At 45.8% G+C, this 22,529-nt stretch overlaps 1 protein-coding gene across 3 annotated transcripts in view; it reads left to right on the top strand.

Annotated features, from left to right (window-relative positions):
- AFAP1 (actin filament associated protein 1) overlaps positions 1-14,550 on the top strand; it is a 134,976-nt gene extending 120,426 nt beyond the window's left edge. For 2 of the 3 annotated variants that reach the window (XM_073574545.1, XM_073574544.1), the window contains exons 12-18: positions 208-325; positions 987-1,247; positions 5,355-5,469; positions 7,083-7,247; positions 7,824-8,014; positions 9,287-9,448; positions 11,080-14,550. In XM_073574545.1, the coding sequence (XP_073430646.1) occupies positions 208-325; positions 987-1,247; positions 5,355-5,469; positions 7,083-7,247; positions 7,824-8,014; positions 9,287-9,448; positions 11,080-11,106 (1,039 nt within the window). In that variant the 3' untranslated portion in view covers positions 11,107-14,550. The remainder of the gene's footprint in view (positions 1-207; positions 326-986; positions 1,248-5,354; positions 5,470-7,082; positions 7,248-7,823; positions 8,015-9,286; positions 9,449-11,079) is intronic. The other variant, XM_073574546.1, reaches the window with a different exon arrangement.
- The last annotated feature ends 7,979 nt before the right edge of the window (positions 14,551-22,529 follow it).

Genomic DNA, 22,529 nt, shown 5'->3' with positions numbered 1-22,529 from the left:
CCGGAGGAGGGTGAGTAGATCATATTTATTTTTTCTAAACATCTGCAATACTAGGAACAGTCTACAGAGAAGAGAGGCGCTCGATGTGACATTACCACCCGCTGACCGCAGTCATGTACTTGGCCGGAGCTTGGGCTCATAGTGAACGTCACCTTCTCTTAATAATACTTCTTCCTCATTGTGTTTTTTCTTTTTTTTTTTTTTCAGTTTCATGAACAGAAGAGTTATATCCACTAACCCCTATCGTGAAGCCCCCACAAATGGCTACTCCTGCCCCAGCGGAGCCGCCCTTCACTATGACGACGTCCCGTGCATTAATGGACTGGTAAGGAATCGGCAGATGTCGATCTTCTGGTGTCGTCTTTTTGTTTTCAGGAAGATACTTTACACTATGGGGTCCATTGAGATCTCTTCTAATGGCAAGAATAGCGCTGTTGCCCCCCCCAAAAATGATACACCAAATAAGTTGGGTCTGCCATTGCGGGGGAAGGAACATCTTGAGGCCGTGCTGTTGAGCAGCTTTCTTTCTCCGCATAGTTACTGCTGTTGGTGGCAGACAGCCTTGGTATATTGGCAGCAGCGGTGGTCGTAGGCTTGTTCTGTGTAGGGATAGACGCTTATGCTTTTGGGGTTCCCAAGGTGACCATTAGACTTTCCACGTCCCCTGATGAGGTTACTGCACAAGACCTGTCCTCTATTAGCCACAGTGGAGAGCCGCTGTACATGGCCGCCCTCACCCTGCAGGACTTGGCCCTACGAGTATTGCCTTGGATGAGTGCCACAGTGCTCCAGCAGGGGATGTCCTGAGGTTTCGGCAGCTGCACCCCCCTGGTGATCGGCTCCCTGTCAAGACAATGTCCTTCTCTCCAGATGTGGGGTCTTGGGGTTGGTGGCTGACCGTATGGCTTTGTGCACTGTGTGTCCCTTGTTTTCTTCTGTCTTCTCCATGTTCCCCTGCCTAATAGTGAAGCTATGTGTGTTTACAGTGGAGGCCGGACGAGGACTATTCCTGTAAGAGGCAGAAGGGAGAAGAGGTGCTCTATGATGAGGCAGATGTGTACGATAACTTACCATCTCCAAAAATCTTTGCACGCAACCCGCCGACTGACAAAAAGCCCAATAGGTTTTCCTCTGAGAAACTTTCTCCTAACCACTACAAATCTCCTGTCTCATCCAGTCTGTCCTGTCCGTCTGTCACTAACCACTCTCCGACTCTGGGGAGGGCGCCCTCCGGCTCCGCGTCTCAGGTACTGCACGTTTCTTGTGTCTTGTCTTTCCTGCATGTGTATGACTGCGCGCTCGGGGCCCGTGCTTCGGGGTAGGTGACATTGACGACTGCTATGATTCCTTGACCATTGCTGAATGGTCGGGGCTTCCCAGGTTTTATTCTGCGTAGTCATGTTAGTCATGTCTTCATAGAATCATAGAATCGTAGAGTTGGAAGGGACCTCCTGGGCCATCTGGTCCAACCCCCTGCTCAAAGCAGGATTCGCTAAATCATCCCAGTCAGATGTCTGTCCAGCCTCTGTTTGAAGACTTCCATTGAAGGAGAACTCACCACTTCTCGTGGCAGCCTGTTCCACTCATTGATCACTCTGTCAAAAATTTTTTCTAATATCTAATCTGTGTCTCCTCCCCTTCAGTTTCATCCCATTGCTTCTAGTCTTTCTCTCACATTTCTCGTTTCTCCCTATATTGGGAAGCTAATGCCTAGTGCATTGATACTTGGTAGAGTAAAGGAACATGAAGGAATGGTGGTGGGGCTTAGGGGTTTAGAGATGAGCACAAAGCTTTGCACCACCCTGGTCTGGAGTTTACTTTGTACTTCATGGCAAACTTCTGGGTCCTGCACGTGAATGTCGGAAATCCAAAACACCCGGGCAATAGTGTGACGTCATGTGTGGCTCGTCATGGACACTGGTCGAGGGTCCTTTTTATGTCTATTTGCTTCTCTCTTATCGAATGCAGCCCAGAGATGTACGTGGTTCATGTTTTAACCTGTAAAAGGCTGCAGTGCTCGAGAGCCTCTGATTATGTTCCTCACCTTTTTATAAAGCGCTTCTCTCCCTCTGGAGGACCTGTCCTGCCCTGCATTACACAGACAACCCATAATATTTCATGAGAACCATGTAATGCTTTATTTGCCCTCTGGAGGCGCTGCAGGAAAACTGCACACTTATTGCCAAGTTTCCCAAACATAACAGCTGAGCGCTGAGGATCCCCATGAGATCTGATTGTGATCAAGGAACCCTTTCAGTAGGAGAATATATTGTTCAAAGTGTGATACGAGGGCGAGTCACAAATAATCCGCACTCTAGCTGGAGAATTTACTTTAATCCACTTTCAGAAAGACAGCTACATCATTTTTCTACATAATCTTATATTTTTGTCTCCTCGTAAAACAAAACGCATCGCAGTAGTGAAATATTGGTTGGGTCGGGGGGCAAATAGTGGTAAGAAACGTGCCCTGCTCAGTGTTTGGATCTCCACGGTGCGTTCTCAGTGTAGACACCCAGTAAGGTCACAGTCGATAGTAATAAGGAACTGGATCCGTGTCCTCTGCTTCTCCCAACCATTAACAATGTCTGATCAAATCCCGAGGAAAGTGGCGTCTTCTGCTCCATATCTCATAATAACTGCCAATTCATTACGTGCCTCAATTCATTAAAAGCTTTGTAATTGACCGTCTCTTCTAATCTGCGCAGACTGATGTTCTCCCTTGTAACTTTATTACCCTGCACTGGAGCATAGTAATGATGTCCTGACATCCTTAGTGTCACACTAACAGTGGAGCAGACCGTGTGTCTGACTGACGTCCTCCATGCCAAGAGTGGAGCAGACCGTGTGTCTGATTGACGTCCTCCATGCCAAGAGTGGAGCAGACCGTGTGTCTGACTGACGTCCTCCAAGCCAACAGTGGAGCAGACCGTGTGTCTGATTGACGTCCTCCATGCCAAGAGTGGAGCAGACCGTGTCTGACTGACGTCCTCCATGCCAACAGTGGAGCAGACCGTGTGACTGACGTCCTCAATGCCAAGAGTGGAGCAGACCGCGTGTCCGACCGACGTCCTCCATGCCAAGAGTGGGGCAGAGAGCATGTCTGACCGACGTCCTCCATGCCAAGAGTGGAGCAGACCGCGTGTCCGACCGACATCCTCCATGCCAAGAGTGGGGCAGAGCGCGTGTCTGACCGACGTTCTCCATGCCAAGAGTGGAGCAGACCGCGTGTCCGACCGACGTCCTCCATGCCAAGAGTGGAGCAGACCGCGTGTCCGACCGACATCCCCCATGCCAAGAGTGGAGCGGACTGCGTGTCCGACCGACGTCCTCCATGCCAAGAGTGGAGCGGACTGCGTGTCCGACCGACATCCCCCATGCCAAGAGTGGAGCAGACTGCGTGTCCGACCGACATCCTCCATGCCAAGAGTGGGGCAGAGCGCGTGTCTGACCGACGTTCTCCATGCCAAGAGTGGAGCAGACCGCGTGTCCGACCGACGTCCTCCATGCCAAGAGTGGAGCAGAGCGCGTGTCCGACCGACGTTCTCCATGCCAAGAGTGGAGCAGACTGCGTGTCCGACCGACATCCTCCATGCCAAGAGTGGGGCAGAGCGCGTGTCTGACCGACGTTCTCCATGCCAAGAGTGGAGCAGACCGCGTGTCCGACCGACGTCCTCCATGCCAAGAGTGGAGCAGAGCGCGTGTCCGACCGACGTCCTCCATGCCAAGAGTGGAGCAGAGCGCGTGTCCGACCGACGTTCTCCATGCCAAGAGTGGAGCAAACTGCGTGTCCGACCGACGTCCTCCATGCCAAGAGTGGAGCGGACTGCGTGTCCAACCGACATCCCCCATGCCAAGAGTGGAGCGGACTGCGTGTCCGACCGACTTCCTCCATGCTAAGAGTGGAGCAGACCGCGTGTCCGACCGACGTCCTCCATGCCAAGAATGGGGCAGAGCGCTTGTCTGACCGACGTCCTCCATGCCAAGAGTGGAGCAGACCGCGTGTCCGACCGACGTCCTCCATGCCAAGAGTGGAGCAGACCGCGTGTGCCACAGACGTCCTCCATGCCAAGAGTGGAGCAAACCGCGTGTCTGACTGACATCCTCCATGCCAAGAGTGGGGCAGACAGCGTGTCCGACCGACGCCCCCATGCCGTGGAGAACGCTCCATACTGTAGTCCTAGCGGCTCGTGCTCAGCCATGTAAGTTACTGAGTCTATGTAAAACCTCGGACCGCGCTCAGATGACATCACACACTAATAGAATGGAGACTTTTTTTTCCCCATCTTCTCTACAGTCGAGAGAATCTGATCTATCTGTGATCACACTCTCACCAGCAGAGTTGGCCCGATACACTTGGACGAGAGCACATATGGCGGTGTGAGCCTAGCTGAATACTGAGATGTATATGGTGTCAGATCTGACCAATCTCTGGGGGGAGCAAAGCCCCCTGCCCCGAAACCCATACATCTCGCCCATATTGGTGGTTCTGAGCTCGGATCTCCATGATCCACTCCTGGGTAACGCTTTCATATATACACTCCTCAACACTGAAATCACAACACCAAGAAGAAACATTCGTTTAATTATGGAAATAACAGGACAAATAGAAATATTGCTGCAAATGATGAAAAAGTAGAAACAAAATTTTGAAACTATCTGAATTTATTCAGTTTTGAGTATGAGCAACATGGACAGAAATCCCCACACTTACAGCCTCGGCTGCTGTCAGTGAGGTTAATAATGGTCGTCTGAGGAATGTTCTGCCCGTAATGCACTTGGGCAAATCATCAAGATCCTCTGCTGGCAGCTCCTTTTGCAATTACCGATAAATCGATAATCTGCACTGCCCCATTGAATAACATCGGCCTTTGGAACCAAAAATAAAGTTGTGTGAATGAGCGCTTCCACTGATTTGCTGGTGGAACCTGTGGTACCTCCATTTCTCCAGAGAGTCCCAGAAGTCGTTTTTCACCAGACCTCATGTTCATCTGTTCATCGTACTACTGTGAGCAGTCTGTGTGGCCTAAATGTGCTGCCTGGGCATCAATGTGTCCCCTGGGCATGCAGCGCCTCCGGACGGGATGGAAAAATAGAAAGTGTTGTCAAATCGGTAACACGTCCTCTGCCCCGTGACTTATAGACATAGGGAGAAGCCATTGTGTCTTTTCTTTGTTTTCCCATTCACCTTCCACCCTACATAACCCTGCGCTCCTTACTCCATGGATTCTGGTAATTTGGGATGTAGGAGTCCGTGTCTCTGTGATCCCAATCTATGGGAAGGATTAATAATGATACAGTGTGTAGAATGTTTTCTGTATAATGAATGGATTTCATGACGTGTCGTTTTCTCGCAGCTCCGGAGTAAGAAGCCTCCGATCGCATCTAATGGCATCGCATCAAAATCCAGACTAGCCACCAACCAGCCGAGGAAGCCGCTCCCGGCTAGCACTGTAAAGCGCAGCAGCTCCAGTAAGTAATCCACGACCAAATTCTGCAGTCAGGCTTCTTAAATAATTTTGCTCCATTTTGGATTTTACAGGCCGTGAGTTATGTAGATATCTGACAGTGAGGTTTTTGTAAATCTTTTTTTTTTTCCCTTTTCCCTTTAAGTTCCTTTTGTGATGATTTATAACCAAAGACACCTCATCAAAGTTTAGCTTTTAACTTTGATGTGGTCATAAATCACCGGAGAAAATTCAGAAATCACTGACGAGTCACCGTGTCAGCATCGTGGGGGGAAACTAAGCACCTGGAAATGCCAAACTGTGCAACATTTTAAATGAAACCCAAATCATAGAATATATGTATATATATATAATGTAAATATAAAATATACATATATGTGTGTGTGTGTGTATATATATATATATATGTGTGTGTGTGTGTGTGTATATATATATATATATATATATATATATATATATATATATATATATATATATATATACTGTGTGTGTCTATATATATATATATATATATATAGTGTGTGTATATATATATATATATATATATATATATATATATATATATATATATATATATATATAATATACTGTGTGTGTGTGTGTATATATATATATATAGTGTGTGTATGTATGTATGTATATATATAATTTATTTTGTGAATTTTTTTCTTGCTCAAAACACATGCATTTAAGCCAAAAAAAAAAAAAAGTAAAAGCTTGTATTCTACTCCAGAGCTGCATTCGCAATTCTGCTTGTTGGAAATTGCAAAAAGTTAAAAACTTGGTCCCAGAAGCACATCCAGTCCTTTCGACCTGTGCTGTAGTTCCCGGGAGCACTACTGTGCGAGGATACCAGGGCTGTGGAGTCAGTCAGCCAAACCTCACACTCCAACTCCTCAGCTTCCATGATTCTGACTCCGACTCCACTAAAATGGGCTCCGACTACACGACTCCGACTCCACACCCCTGGAGGATATGCCATCAGTTTATTAGTTGAGATTAACCCTTTCATAACTGCGTAATACAAAGTTCAGTAACTTTTTACTCTACGGATTGTATCAGCGAGTGGCTGAATATAAGGGGCCGGTTAATCTCTATAGCAGGGGTCAGCAACCTGCAGGATGGGGGTTGTAGTTTCCCCCCAGCTGGGTCCATAGGAATCCACGCTGGCATTTGCTGCCACCTGTATGTATATTAAAGGGTTTATCCGCCTTTTCCGGGACTACATGTAGCATAAATGCAAGTATTTTCGGCTAAAAATCATTTACACAATTGGGTTTTATTAAATGTTTTGCCTTTAATAGCCTCTATTGCTGGCAGTAAATGAGTTAACTGAGAACCCATCAGTGAACTCACTGTACCAATCAGACCAAGAGAGTTTGCAAACTTGTATCTCTCTCTCTTTCTGAGCTCCTGTCTGAGTTTTGACCCCCAGACCACATCAATGTTGAACGCGCAGGGCCTATAAAAGCCAAGCAGGGCAATATTATTTATTGAAATCCAATTACAAAAATTATTATTTTTGTGCGTTTTAGCCCCAAAATGCCTGAATTAGATAGAAAAGAAAGCGGTGAAGGCAGTGATGTCGCATCCAGCAGTAATGCCGCTTTCTTGCAGGTGCTGAGCAGTATAAGTATGGGAAGAACCGAGTGGAGGCCGACGCAAAGAAACTACAGCAGAAAGAGGAAGAACTACTGAAAAAGAAGGAAGCGCTGAGGAACAGGCTGGCCCAGCTCCGGAAAGAGAAGCGGGATGCTAAGGCGGCCATTGAAGCCAATGCAGGTAGGGCCATAGTGGATTGTGACTCCCGATACGCCATCACGGAGCCTGCGGGGGTCCTGCTCTCGGACCCCAACTTTTACCTGCAGATTCTCATCCATTGACTTGACAAGCCCTGTGCAAGCAGTGTAGAATAGACATACACCATGGTAGGAGATAGTCACCGTGTCGCCTTCACAATTGCTCTAGGACCCGTGAAAAGGAAGCTACTTCTCCCACCAGTATTTCCCTGCAGCTGCCACTAGGGGGAGCATGCTGTATCCACTCCCACTGAGATCCATATAAATGCATATGCAGTGGGCTCCCCCTGGTGGTGACTGCTGGTAGCCAGAACTTTACCACTTACTCTGCGGAGGATTTTACCCTGGATTTTGTGACGTTAGATCAAAATGCGCCGTACCCCAGTGTTGGATCTGACCATTATGTGCTGTGGGATTCTTGTGATTTCGGTCTACCCTCCCTTGTCTTTAGATATCAACGGGGCTGAACTGCTGTACCAGATGCATCCTTTTTTTTTTTTCTGATTCCATACTCTCATGCCGCAGTAATTTAGTTTTTTCCTTTCACCATCGGTTCCAGGGAGGAAATCTCAGGCAATGCTGGAGGACAAGTTCAAGAAGCTGGAGGAAGAATGCAAAGTGAAAGAGACCGAGCGGGTCAACCTGGAGCTGGAGCTGACGGAGGTGAAAGAAAATCTGAAGAAAGCCATGGCAGGTGGGATTACACTCGGTCTCACCATAGAACCCAAGAACGGGACCTCAAGGTCACAGGTAAGACACCTTAGACCAGGACTGGTAAGCTGGGCAGCTGCTTACGTCTTGGGAGAGGGGGTGGAAGGGGAGTGCTCCTCTGAAGATGGCCAAATCATCGGATCACACCAGCGTCCGTGACCCGATGCTGCAGATGTAAAGCTACCTCTGCTCGCAGGGTCGTAGAGTGCCACCACCATGTCCCCAGACCTTTACTATTAATCATCAGAAGCGCACTGCCATGTTGCCAGACCTTTACTGTCAATCATCAGTAGCACACTGCCATGTCCCCAGACCTTTACTATTAATCATCAGAAGCGCAATGCCATGTACCCAGACCTTTACTGTTAATAGTCAGGAGCGCACCGCCATGTTGCCAGACCTTTACTGTTAATCATCAGGAGTGCACTGCCATTTTCCCAGACCTTTATTGTCGGTCATCAGGAGCGCACTGCCATGTCCCCAGACCTTTACTGTTAATCATCAGGAGCGCACTGCCATGTCCCCAGACCTTTACTGTCAATCATCAGAAGCGCACTGCCATGTCCCCAGAACTTTACTATTAATCATCAGGAGCGCACTGTCATATTGACAGACCTTTACTGTTAATATGAGCGCACTGCCATGTCCCCAGACCTTTACTGTCAATCATCAGGAGCTCACCGCCAAGTTGCCAGACCTGTACTGTCCATCATCGGGAGCGCACTGCCATGTCACCAGACCTTTACTGTCAATCATCAGGAGCGTACCGCCCCCTGGTAACAGGAAGCCGAGAGGCAGAGGAGTGATGAAATGCCCTTTCATAAAACTTCTCATTTGGTCAGAAGGGATCTGGGCGCCGAGACCACCACCACCACCACCTGTATTCAACCCTTTCCTTGGACCAGGGGTTAGTGATGTATGGTCCCATAGACTATCGCCATACACCACTCTGCTCACTCGCTCTCCTCAAAAAGCCAATCACCGCAAAAGGGGGACAGACCTCTCCTGAGCCCTTCTTCCCACCGCGTTTTTCCACACCAGGGTCTCCGTACCCTGATCCCCACAAGTACAAACTGAAGACAGAAGTTTTCTGAAATGACAGCTGCACTTTGATATTGGCCAATGATATGAACACATCATGTAATATTACGGCAGTTTTTTGTTCGCACTATATGGCGGTATTACGTGGTTCTACGCTTTTTTTTTGCTTTAGGCTCTTGCTTTCTATAAAAATCAACTTGCTAGATAATTTCTGAAGTGTTACGTGGTGCGTTCTCCGGATCCCAATAACTCGCGGCTTCTCCTCTGCAGTCTCCAGTTCTCCGGCATCGGACAGTGGAGAACTCTCCCATCTCCAGCTGTGACACCAGCGATGCCGAGTGCTCCCTACCCGTGAACAGCGCCGCAGCATTAAAGAGGCAGCCAGCTGCAAACAACTCCCCGGTACGAGGCCACGTGCTCAGGAAGGCAAAGGTAAGCGTGGTAAGGAGCCACATACTCGGGGCCCATCATTTATCATCCATCCTATTGTAATGCTGGGGGTCTCACCGCGGGACCCTACTGATCCCAAGAATGGGGCACAAAGATGTCTCCCCTGTGTTATTGGAGCAATCGAGCCTCCATACACTTCAATGGAGCGGTAGGGTATATACACGAGAAACCGGCCGTACGGGTCCCATCTAACAGACCTCCAAACCCCAAAAACATTAGTATGGTATTTTTTATTTTTTTTTTCTCCCATTCCACTTGGCATTATTTTCCCTGTTTTTCCGTACATCATAGGGTTAAATGAATGAAAATCACAACCAGTCCCACACAAAACTGCCCTGTTCATGGGGAAATTTTAAGGTTTTGGCTCTGGAGGGAAAAGAGTGAAGTGCAAACATTAAAAGTGGCCAAACAGGAAGGGGTTAAAGGAGCGTGGGTTTTTTTTTTATATATAAAGATTGTCAGCTTCCCCCATTCCATTCCCTCCAATGTGACTTGCCCCATAATCACTACTACTTTATATTTAACCCCATGCGTCCGTACAGGGCAGGAGCTGCCACTAATCCGCCAGCATTAAGCATCAAGGCGCAGACCCCGCTGCCCCCCGGACTGCGCCCCTCTCATCTGGTGGGAGTGTATGGGATTTTCCAGGTCTGATTGAATCCATGCACGAGCCTGATATTTCTATGTCCGCTGCCTATTGGGAGGAGACACACTTTGGCCATCTCGGAATAGTTTGACGTGTGACAGTTCCTCCGGATTTAGCTGACACACGCACCGCTCTGCGGCTGATGCAACGAGGAAGCAATCATGGGGGAAATGATGGGATTATGGTGTCACTGCTCCCTCTGGTGGTCATTGTAGAGAAATGCACTCATTCCGCAATTTGTGTGTTGTTTTTATTTATACTACAACTGAACATTAACCCCTTAATGCCCGGGCCAATTTTTTACAATTCTGACTGGGCTGAAATTCTAGGCTTATACTCGAGTATATACGGTACATTTAATTATTTTTCCCTAACTAAGGAGGTGATAAAGGAGGGTTTGATTTACTATTTTTTTTATTTTGATCACTCTGATAGGGTCTAAGACAGTGATCAAAATGAACCAATAGGAAAAATTTCCTATTGTTGCCGTGTGCTGGCCGGCAGATCTCTGCGGGGGGCACTGCGCATGCGCCCGCCATTTTATCCTGGAAGAAGACGCCGGGGGCCCGAAGGACTTCACGGGGGGCTGCAGGTACAACAGAGATACAAGAGGGGGGGGGGGATCGGGGACCCTCTCTCTCCTCTGATGTGAGAAATTAAATAGAGAATCGGACTTTTTTTTTTTTTTTGCGGTCGCCGTTTTATCGCTAATAACGGTGATTGCAACAATGAGGCCGGTAAAAAAACAACCCAAATCATGCTCTCTGGGGTAGCTGAGTCCCCGGAGAAATTCCAGGCCTGGGGGGGGGGGGGGGGGGGCGCTATAACTTTAAACCTCCGCTCCGTTAAAAAGCAGCGCTGTGGCCTATGTACCCTTAACTGCCGCCATTAAGAGGCGCATCGGCGGTCGTTAAAGGGTTAAAAAAAAATTATATTCATTAATTTTTTTTATTTATTTTTTTTGCAGGAGTGGGAGCAGAAAAACGGCACCTAAGCAGCATCGCGCTATCCTGTGGCCTGTATTTCAGCCTTAAATAGCACGGACCAAGAGACAGAGCGACACAGTATTTTTATACAAGAGTCCATGACTTGTGTGACGTCCTCCCTACATGGCAGAGCGGCTGTGAAGGGCTTTGCCTCCGAGGACCCAATTACTCTGTCATGTAGCGGGGGATTACGCGAGCCCGGTTTACATTACTGGCCAGCTGACTGCTCACACCCGGACCAGGGTCGCCCGGCCGCCAAATCTCCAGGATCCTATGTTACAGGCACATAATACTACTTCAGTTACATTCCAGCGTTTTCATTGCTTGTGTCTGCCCCCTGCTGTCTGATGTCATGAATTACATATTGAGTTCATGATTTACCAGGAATTCATGCCCCCCCCCCCTCCTGCACCTTGTATTTTTTTTTTTTCATTGCACAAGATGGACGTTTTTTGGCATACAATGTGTTAATTTTCTAGAACACGCACACAGTGAGCGACATCATCAGAAATCAAAGTGATTGACAACAACTCTCAGTTTAAGGCCTCGTCCCAGATGGTAAACCAGAATTTAAGCCTCAAAGCGGCTGCGCAGGACTAGTAAAACAGAACTGTTTACGTACCGAAATTGCACCTTGGTGTGTCCGTACCTGTGATTGACAGCCGGGCTCCCGGATCAGAGAAACGTCACATCACGGCTGTCCGATCTTTTGTTGATGCGGTGAAAAGGGGGCTCCACCGTCTTAGAAGCTTAAAAGGAGTGGGGGTCTCTCTGTCCAGTGATTTGTTTCCTTTGTTGGGGGGGTCTGCCAAAACCTTGCCTAATAGCTCGTAAAGCGATGTGCAGAAGGAGATTTAGGCTGTGTGCCCATGTAGCGATTTTTAAGCGTTTCCGCGGCGTTTTTTAACGCGCGATTCTGCCGCGGAAACGCTTAAAATAAGCATTCCATGCATTTGTAATAAAAAACGCACATGTTGTGCCAATGGTGCGTTTTTTACCGCTGCGGAATCGCTTAGCGGTAAAAAACGCAGCATGTTCATTAATTTCGCGGAATCGCCCACGATTCCTCATACCATCAATTATATGGGCAAAAACGCATGGGAAAACGCATGACAATCGAGTCAAAAACGCGTGACAAAAAGCGCATGCGATTTCCCTGGCAAGGGCATGCGTTTCTGCTCAGGAAAAAAAACGCTTGAAAACGCTACGTGGGCACATAGCCTTATGGCGCAAATCTGCGTCAGAATCATCCTGAAAAAAGGCTTCAAAAATGCTCAGACGACTTTTTTTTTTTTTTAATTTTATATGAAAAATCTGCCCATTTACAATTTTAAGCATTTTTTTTTCTTTCCTGAAAAGATTTTTGAAAATGCAGAGTGTGGTGGAAAAAAAAAACAAGCACATGTCCGTCCCTGCTTTGAAACAGATTCTGATGGCATCCCAACCAAACTAGGCGCTGTCCCGAATCAAAAGGCTGCAAAAACTCTTCAATTAAAATAAATGAATGTTTCTTGAAGCTTTTTCCACGTTAAAAATTTAATGTTTGAGGATATACAGTTGTCGCCAAAAGTATTGACACCCCTGCAATTCTGTCAGATAATACTCAGTTTCTTCCTGCAAACACAAATTCTTTGTTATTATTATCTTCATTTAATTTGTCTTAAATGAAAAAACACAAAAAGAATTGTCCTAAAGCCAAATTGGATATAATTCCACACCAAACATAACAAAGAGGGTGGACAAAAGTATTGGCACTGTTCGAAAAATCATGTGATGCTTCTCTAATTTGTGTAATTAACAGCACCTGTAACTTACCTGTGGCACCTAACAGGTGTTGGCAATAACTTAAGCCCCCGTTACACACTGCGATATCGCTGTAAAGTCACCGATTTTGTGACGTTACTGCGATATTGTAGCGATATCGCTGCATGTGATACTTACCTCCGACCGGCTCCCCCGCTGGTAATCACTGGTCGCGCGAGAAGCTCCTGGATCATTTCTCGTCGGCCACTTCCTGCGGCGCTTCCTGCTGTGACGACGAGCGACGCGTGGAGCCGGACGGGAGGACGCAGGATCGCCGCGTCTGACAGGTAAGTAGCGATCCCCGTCCCCAGCGATGTCGCTGGTGAGATCTGCCTGTGTGGCAGCTCACTAGCGACCACCTAGCGATTCACCAGCGATCCTGACCGCGTCATATCGCTGGTCGGGATCGCTGGTACATTGCTAGGTGTAACTGTACCCTAAATCACACTTGCAGCCAGTTGACATGGATTAAAGTTGACTCAACCTCTGTCCTGTGTCCTTGTGTGTACCACATTGAGCATGGAGAAAAGAAAGAAGACCAAAGAACTGTCTGAAGACTTGAGAAACCAAATTGTGAGGAAGCATGAGCAATCTCAAGGCTACAAGTCCATCTCCAAAGACCTGAATGTTCCTGTGTCTACCGTGCGCAGTGTCATCAAGAAGTTTAAAGCCCATGGCACTGTGGCTAACCTCCCTAGATGTGGACGGAAAAGAAAAATTGACAAGAGATTTCAACGCAAGATTGTGCGGATGTTGGATAAAGAACCTCGACTAACATCCAAACAAGTTCAAGCTGCCCTGCAGTCCGAGGGTACAACAGTGTCAACCCGTACTATCCGTCGGCGTCTGAATGAAAAGGGACTGTATGGTAGGAGACCCAGGAAGACCCCACTTCTTACCCCAAGACATAAAAAGCCAGGCTGGAGTTTGCCAAAACTTACCTGAAAAAGCCTAAAACGTTTTGGAAGAATGTTCTCTGGTCAGATGAGACAAAAGTAGAGCTTTTTGGGCAAAGGCATCAACATAGAGTTTACAGGACAAAAAATTAGGCATTCAAAGAAAAGAACACGGTCTCTACAGTCAAACATGGCGGAGGTTCCCTGATGTTTTGGGGTTGCTTTGCTGCCTCTTGCACTGGACTGCTTGACCGTGTGCATGGCATTAAGAAGTCTGAAGACTACCAACAAATTTTGCAGCATAATGTAGGGCCCAGTGTGAGAAAGCTGGGTCTCTCTCAGATCATGGGTCTTCCAGCAGGACAATGACCCAAAACACACTTCAAAAAGCACTAGAAAATGGTTTGAGATAAAGCACTGGAGACTTCTAAGGTGGCCAGCAATGAGTCCAGACCTGAATCCCATAGAACACCTGTGGAGAGATCTAAAAATGGCAGTTTGGAGAAGGCACCCTTCTAATATCAGGGATCTGGAGCAGTTTGCCAAAGAAGAATGGTCTAAAATTCCAGCAGAGCATTGTAAGAAACTCATTGATGGTTACCGGAAGCGGTTGGTCGCAGTTATTTTGGCTAAAGGTTGTGCAACCAAGTATTAGGCTGAGGGTGCCAGTACTTTTGTCTGGCCCATTTTTGGAGTTTTGTGTGAAATGATCAATGTTTTGCTTCATTCTCTTTTGTGTTTTTTCATTTAAGATAAATTAAATGAAGATAATAATACCAAAGAATTTGTGTTTGCAATCATTTTCAGGAAGAAACTGAGTATTATCTGACAGAATCGCAGGGGTGTCAGTACTTTTGGCCACAACTGTAGCACGACACTGCAGGAAACTAGTATTTAGAATATTAAGCATTATGTAAGCAATCAAAGGATTGCAAATTTAAAGGGAATCTGTGAGCAGGTTTTTGCCATGTAATATGAAGGCAGCATGTTGTAGGGGTTAAAATACAGAGTTAAGCGATGCCTCTCTTATCAAGCTCTGAGGTTTTGTTTGCTTGTAATGATTGTTTTAGCATCAGGAGATTATCATTGCTGGGGCACAGCAGGGCATGTATGCTAGTCTGACACGCCCCCTCCTGTGATGAGCATCTCACTTTGTACACTGAGAGTCTGGTGTGGGCGGGATTAGCTTTCGCAGCTTTGCTGCATTTCTAAATCTAAAAAGCTCTGATTGTGTTTCAACTGCTGCACCCAGTAATCTAAGTGAATACATCGTTTGATTCAGCTTCTCTCTGCCTACATCATGCTGCTCTCAGATGAGGTAGCAGAAACCTGATGACAGATTCCCTTTAAGTTCCTTAGTGGGAATTAAAAAAAAAAAGTTACATAAAGGCTAATAAAATAATAAACAATAGAAAAATCTATATCCATTTAAGGCTGGGCCGCAATCATAATGACCAAAGGAAGTTACTTTAATATTTATACTATAAGGCGCAAGATGTAAAAATTTAGCTGAACAAATATTTCAAACACAACCCCCCCCCCCCAAAAAAAAAAAAAATAAATAATTTGACTGGGACCTTAAAGAGTTTATGAAGTTGCAGTACTATGCACAACCTATAGAAGGGAGTGGAGCCGTCTTAAAAGAAAGCAGACCGTTTTGAAAGAGAATCTGTCACCAGCACCAGCTTTTCACTACCCCTGAGCCTGATTCTAGCGATGTGTCACTTACTGGGCTGCTGTCATTTTTTTACAATTGGTTTTCTCTGCTGCAGATGTAGCAGTTCTCTGAATGTTGAGCCATCTATAACACCACCCACACCGCTGATTGGCAGCTTTCTGTGTATAACCCCGCTCACACCACTGATTGGCAGCTTTCTGTGTAACCCTACCCACACCGCTGATTGGCAGCTTTCTCACTACACTATGTATTGACAGGAAGCTGCTTATCAGGTCTGGGGGTGTGGTTGGACTAGGAGGCAGGAGACAAATACAGTGAGGAAAAAAAGTATCTAGTCAGCCACCAATTGTGCAAGTTCTCTAACTTAAAAAGATGAGAGAGGCCTGTAATTGACATCATAGGTAGACCACAACTATGAGAGTCAAAATGAGAAAACAAATCCAGAAAATCACCTTGTCTGATTTGGCAAGATTTATTTTGCAAATTATGGTGGAAAATAAGTATTTGGTCATTAACAAAAGTTAATCTCAATATTTTGTTATCATTTGTTGGCAATGACAGAGGTCAAACGTTTTCTGTAAGTCTTCTCAAGGTTGGCTCACACTGTTGGTGGTATGTTGGCCCATTCCTCCATGCAGATCTCCTCTAGAGCAGTGATGTTTTTGGCCTGTCACTGGGCAACATGGATTTTCAAATCCCTCCAAAGGTTGAGATCTGGACATTGGCTAGGCCACTCCAGGACCTTTATATGCTTCTTACAAAGTCACTCCTTCGTTGCCCTAGTGGTGTGCTTAGGATCATTATCATGCTGAAAGACCCATCCACGTTTCATCTTCAATGCCCTTGCTGATGGAAGGAGGTTTGCACTCAAATCTCACGATACATGGCCCCATTCATTCTTTCATGCACACGGATCAGTCGTCCTGGTCCCTTTGCAAAGAAACAGCCCCAAAGCATGATGTTGCCCACCCCCATGCTTCACAGTAGGTATGGTGTTCTTTGGATGCAACTCAGAATTTTGTTTCTACCAAAAAGTTCTACTTTGGTTTCATGAGACCATATGACATTCTGCCAATACTCTTCTGGATAATCCAAATGCTCTCTAGCAAACTTCAGACGGGCCCGGACATGTACTGGCTTAAGCAGAGGGACACGTGTGGCACTGCAGTATCTGAGTCCCTGGTGGCGTAGAGTGTTACTGATGGTAGCCTTTGTTATGGTGGTCCCAGCTGTATGCAGGTCATTCACTAGGTCCCCCCATGTGGTTCTTGGATTTTTGCTCACCGTTCTTGTGATCATTTTGACCCCACGGGGTGAGATCTTGCGTGGAGCCCCAGATCGAGGGAGATTATCAGTGGTCTTGTATGTCTTCCATTTTCTTATTATTGCTCCCACAGTTGATTTCATCACACCAAGCTGCTTGCCTGTTGGAGATTCAGTCTTCCCAGCCTGGTGCAGGGCTACAATTTTGTTTCTGGTGTCCTTCGACAGCTCTTTGGTCTTCACCATAGTAGAGTTTGTAGTCAGACTGTTTAAGGTTGTGAACAGCTGTCTTTTATACTGATAACAAGTTCAAACAGGTGCCATTACTACAGGTAAGGCCTCTTTCACACTTCAGTTTTTTACAATCAGTCACAATCCGCCAGGTTTTGAAAAAAAACGGATCCTCAATTTTTTTTTGAGGATCCGTTTTTTTCCCCATTGACTTGCATTAATGGCGGATTGTGACGGATTGCCGTCCGTTGCATCCGTTTTTTTTGAGGATCCGCCAAAAGTTGCTGTCCGTCACCATCCTCAAAGATTTCAAAACGGAGCTTGTAACGTTTTTTTCCTCTGGCGGATCCTCCAGACACTTATTTAACCCGAAATTCTTTCTGGGTGCCGGACAAAAAAAAAAAATTCTCTCTCTCTCTCTCTCGCAGTTCCATTATATTTCCTCATTTTCAGGATCCGTCTGAAAACGGATCCTTTGCCATCCGTTCGCATCAGTTGAGAACGGATCTGCTTGTCTGACTTTTTGGCGGATTTGAACTGATGCTAAAAAACTGAAGTGTGAAAGAGGCCTAATGAGTGGAGGACAGAGGAGCCTCTTGAAGAAGAAGTTAGGTCTGTGAGAGCCAGAAATCTTGCATGTTTTTAGGTGACCAAATACTTATTTTCCACCATAATTTGCAAAATAAATCTTGCCAAATCAGACAAGGTGATTTTCTAGATTTGTTTTCTCATTTTGACCCCATAGTTGTGCAGGCCTCTCTCATCTTTTTAAGTGGGAGAACGTGCACAATTGGTGGCTGACTAAATACTTTTTTTCCCCCACTGTAGTTCTGTAGTGATAATCTCCTGCTGATAAAACACTGATTGTATTGAAGTAGTCCAGTAAGTGTGACATGGCTAGAAACAGGTTCTCAGCTCCTACATCAGGCTGTTCTCGGATTACATAGTAAAACCTGCTGAAAAACTTCTTTTAAATCCTGTACAACCCCTTTAATGAATTGAAAGAGGAAATGTAAATGTTATTGGACAACAAACCACCAAGGCCGTGCTGAACTGTGATGAAAATGACTCCACCATCATGTAGCCAGCCTCGTACCCTGATCAAAGTACAAAAACAATATCTAACCCGTTTCTGCTGTTTTAACATCAATCATTTTCCATCTGTTTTAATATTGGAGACTTTTTTTTATTTTTTTAGAAAAGTTTTGTGCTTATCAAAGATATAAAAGCTGATTGGAGGCAGCAAGGGTGAGGTATATAGCGCCACACCTGTGCAAGGGTTGTGGCAGGTAAGGGTTGTGGCAGACGATTTTATTCCAAGTGAATAGTGCTGAGCTGCAATACCACAGGCAACCAGTAGAGAGGCGCTCATCAAATGACATTTCTGTGTTAAATTGACCCCCATCTACGGTCATGGTCGGAGTTGAAACCCTCCGGGCTGAGAGATATTTAGGGACCTTTAAACTTTAGGACGTGATTCTAATGGTCACACTTCTACCTCCATTGTACAGTATAAAGCTTATGCATAAAATGTAAAGGATGTGTAAACTTTTGCAACCACTACTTTTTATTGCTCTAGCCACACAGATCCGCATAGGATTGGATGGAAAATTACAAGTGCATGCAAACACTTTCCATCATTTGGCTGAATGTCCACAGTAACGGTACCAAACATGTCCTACCCCAAGTACAAAGATCCTAGAAGGTATGCTAAAAGTAACGGCTAACCTTTCTGGAAATGGGGCTGGGAGCACGAGGAAGATTCAGTCCATCTACCCGGCACCCAAACTAGGCACCCACGGCCGATAGGCCGCCTTAAAGGGAAAAATATCTGTTTGTATTGAAAATTTTGTATAAAAAAATTGAGCAATTGTGTAAATCCTTCAGTTCTTTTCCTTGTGCGTAGGTTTCTCCAGTCGCACCAAGATAAGTAATGCAAATGTTAGAAAATGTTCCATATTGTGTGTAGACTCAAACTGGGGCATGTAGAGATAATGAGGAGTCTCTCTTTAAGATTTAAAGGGGTTGTCCAGGATGTACATATTTATGACCTATCCATAGGGAGTCCATATCAGATCCAGGATAGTTGGCACCCCACCACTAATCAGCAATTATCAACCTACCAAGCCAGAAAACACCATTTCTTACACTGTAGTGGCCGCTCCTGGGTGCTGCAGATCAGCTACTATTCAAGTGACTGTTACCGGAGCTGCAGTACCCAGGAGCGGCCATTACACGGTGCTACAGAGCTGCGCTGATCCAGCTTTGCTTATAACCGCAACTGATCAATGGGGGTGCAGCTTGTTGGAGCCTCATCGATTTTTCTCGTGACAGGTCATCAGTATGTTAGTCCGTGGAAACCCCTTTATGGAAGGCAATGGGTGAAAAGCTCATGTATAAAAGCCCCCAATTCCTACTTTTATTTGTCTCCGGATTCAGCCGTCATTTGTTTCATTACACTTTGGCCTTACGCTTCCAAATGTTCAAAATTTTACCAAAATTGTGTTTCTGTTTGTTGCTACACATTTTATTATTTATTTGTAGATTATAACTTGTATTGTTATTGATTTAATTTATATCTGTAAATAAGTTGCTGGGCGGGGGGGGGGGGGTATTAACATAGGGACGATACTAAAAGGAAAAAAAAAGGATTTTCACTAGTATATCCTTGTTCTCTACCAGAATTCTCAGTAGGATTATAAAATGTCGTCCGGGAGGAAATCGGAATAATAGACTAAATAATGCAGAATATTGTAAGTCTTGTATTAATTATGGAGAGGTTCCCGCTCTCGGATAACTCGGGGAAGAGTAAAACACGTTGATATCACGTCACAGCATGTTTTACTTTCTCTGAGGCTGTGATTTTATTTTTCCAAGGAAGTCAATGGAATAATGAACATTTTAAGGGTGGTTGCATTATTATTAGTGCCTGGGCTGTAATGTGGGTTTTATTACCTCCAGGACTATTCTAATATCAGCACAGAAGGCAGAGAATAGTGACAACTAGTGATGAGCGAACGTGCTGGGATACGGTGTTATCTGAGTATGCTCGGGTGCTAACCGAGTGTTTTGGGTGTGCTCCAAAAATATTTTTGAGTCCCCGCGGCTGCATGTCTCACGGCTGTTCAACACAAGGCACAGAACGGCTTGTCTTAAATACTAATGAAATATGGATTCATTCAGATCACATCTGTTACTATATTTGAGCGTGAGAAATGGAGAGTTAGGCTAGTTTCACACTTGCTTTTTTTTGCAGCGCGTTTTTCCCGCAAAAAAACGCATTGAAAAAACGCATACATAAGCATACAACTGCTGCGTTTTTTTCAAGCATTTTTATGAGCATGCATGAAAAAAACGCTGCGTTTTTATGCGTTTGTATGCGTTTTTAGCGCGTTTTTACCGCGTTTGCGTTTTTTTCCAACATTTTTAGGTGGCCCCTCACACTACCCAAACCATGACTTTACTAACCCTAACCCTGACCCTGACCCTAACCCTAACCCTGACCCTAACCCTTAACCAAATCATACTTAACCCTAAACCCTAACTAACCCTAACCCTAACCCTGACCCTAACCCTAACCCTGACCCTAACCCTTAACAAAACCATACTTAACCCTAACCCTAACCCTAATCCTGACCCTAACCCTGACCCTAACCCTTACCCAAACCATACTTAACCCTAATCCTGACCCTAACCCTGACCCTAATCCTTAACAAAACCATACTTAACCCTGACCCTAACCCTAACCCTGACCCTAACCCTGACCCTAACCCTAACCCTGACCCTAACCCTTAGCCAAACCATACTTAACCCTAACCCTGACCCTAATCCTTAACAAAACCATACTTAACCCTAACCCTGACCCTAACCCTAACCCTGACCCTAACCCTTAACAAAACCATACTTAACCCTAATCCTGACCCTAACCCTTAACCAAACCATACTAAACCCTAACCCTGACCCAAAACCCAACCCTGACCCTAACCCTAACCCTAAACCCCCTTAACTAACCCTAACTCTAACTCAAACCCCTAAATTCCATGGTTAAAAAAAAAAAACGCATATGCAAAAAAAGCTTACATGAGCATGCCAGTGCGCACATATGCGCATCCATAGGCTATAATGGCCATTTTTAGCGCAAAACGTGCGCATATGTGCGCATGCGCTTTTTTGCAGGGCCAAAAAATGCAACATGATGCGTCTGGAAAATCCAATCGCACACCCCAAAAAAACGCAGCGCATGAAAATCGCATACATGCGCTTACAAGCGCGCAGGTATGCGCACCCATGTTAAATATAGGGGAAAAAACGCATGCGCAGGTTAGCGTTTTTTTCCAGCGCTAAAAAACGCAAATGTGAAACCAGCCTAAGGGAGTTCCAGAAGCTACACTGAGTGCACACTAGCCGTACACTAGCCGTACACTGAGCGCACACTAGCCGTACACTGAGCGCACACTAGCCGTACACTGACCGTACACTGCCTGTGCTGATTCTTTGTGTTTCTTTGGTGTCAGATGAAAGCTGGTTTTGGCTGTCCTCTAGTTCTCCCAACTCCACATACATACTCTCTGTTACTCTACATTTGCCATTAACAGCTCTGGCGGTAGCTCACCTTCCCAGATCAGGCAACCAAAAGATCGGGCACTGGAAGTCAACATGCTCAATTCTCCATTAACCCAATATTATCCATTTGAATAGAGACGCGTGGCCTCCATACCTATAAGATACCGGCTCGTGTATTTGGAGGCCTTCAGCCCTCCATGGGCCATAGTTCCGTGTCTGCACAAGATACTGTAATATGGCCCACAAGTCTGAGTGACTCCTTAGGAAATCACGTGGTGATATCACATGGGCGCACACAGATGTAAGAGCCGTAGAAATTAGCTTCTGCTCATAGCATTTCACAAACATTTGTTGAGAACTGGCCTTTGATTTTGTGCAAAAATTGGAAAATCGCCAACATCCATTTATATTGATTATGGGCACCTTTTACCCTTGTTTTCATTGGATTGTTGCTTTTATCTCTTAGATCAGGGTTCCGCAACTCCAGTCCTCAAGGCCCACCAGCAGATCATGTTTTCAGGATTTCCTTAGTATTGCTCAGGTGATAATTGCTTCACCTGTGCAATACAAAGGAAATCCTGAAAACATGATCTGTTGGTGGGCCTTGAGGACTGGAGTTGGGGAACCCTGTCTTAGATGATAACATATCAGTGGATGTCCCACCTCTGATTGGCAGAGTGGATAATTTTTTATCCCCGACAGGCATTATCCCTGTTGGCATGGAGCGGCAGATCGGATGCCCAACAGTTGCTCCATTCATTCCCTATGGAGTTGCCAGTAAAAGTGAAGTGTAGCTTTTGGCAACATCATAGGGAATGAATCAAGCATCCAATCTTCCTCTCCAAAGGGCCACATTGGGGGTCTAAAAATTACCCATTCTGCTAACCAGTGTGGCTTCCAGTGGTCAGACCCGTATCTATTCTTTGGATAGGTGAGAACTTGTTTTCACCGGACAACCCCTTCAGTAATAGCCAATGGGCAGAATAATTTTTATTTT

The sequence above is a fragment of the Dendrobates tinctorius genome, unplaced genomic scaffold (genome assembly GCF_039654945.1).
Source record: "Dendrobates tinctorius isolate UK_male_01 unplaced genomic scaffold, ASM3965494v1 ptg000039l, whole genome shotgun sequence".
Taxonomy (NCBI): domain Eukaryota; kingdom Metazoa; phylum Chordata; class Amphibia; order Anura; family Dendrobatidae; genus Dendrobates; species Dendrobates tinctorius.
The sequence above is the reverse complement of the archived record's forward strand: the minus strand, read 5'-3'. Positions and strand labels throughout refer to the sequence as shown.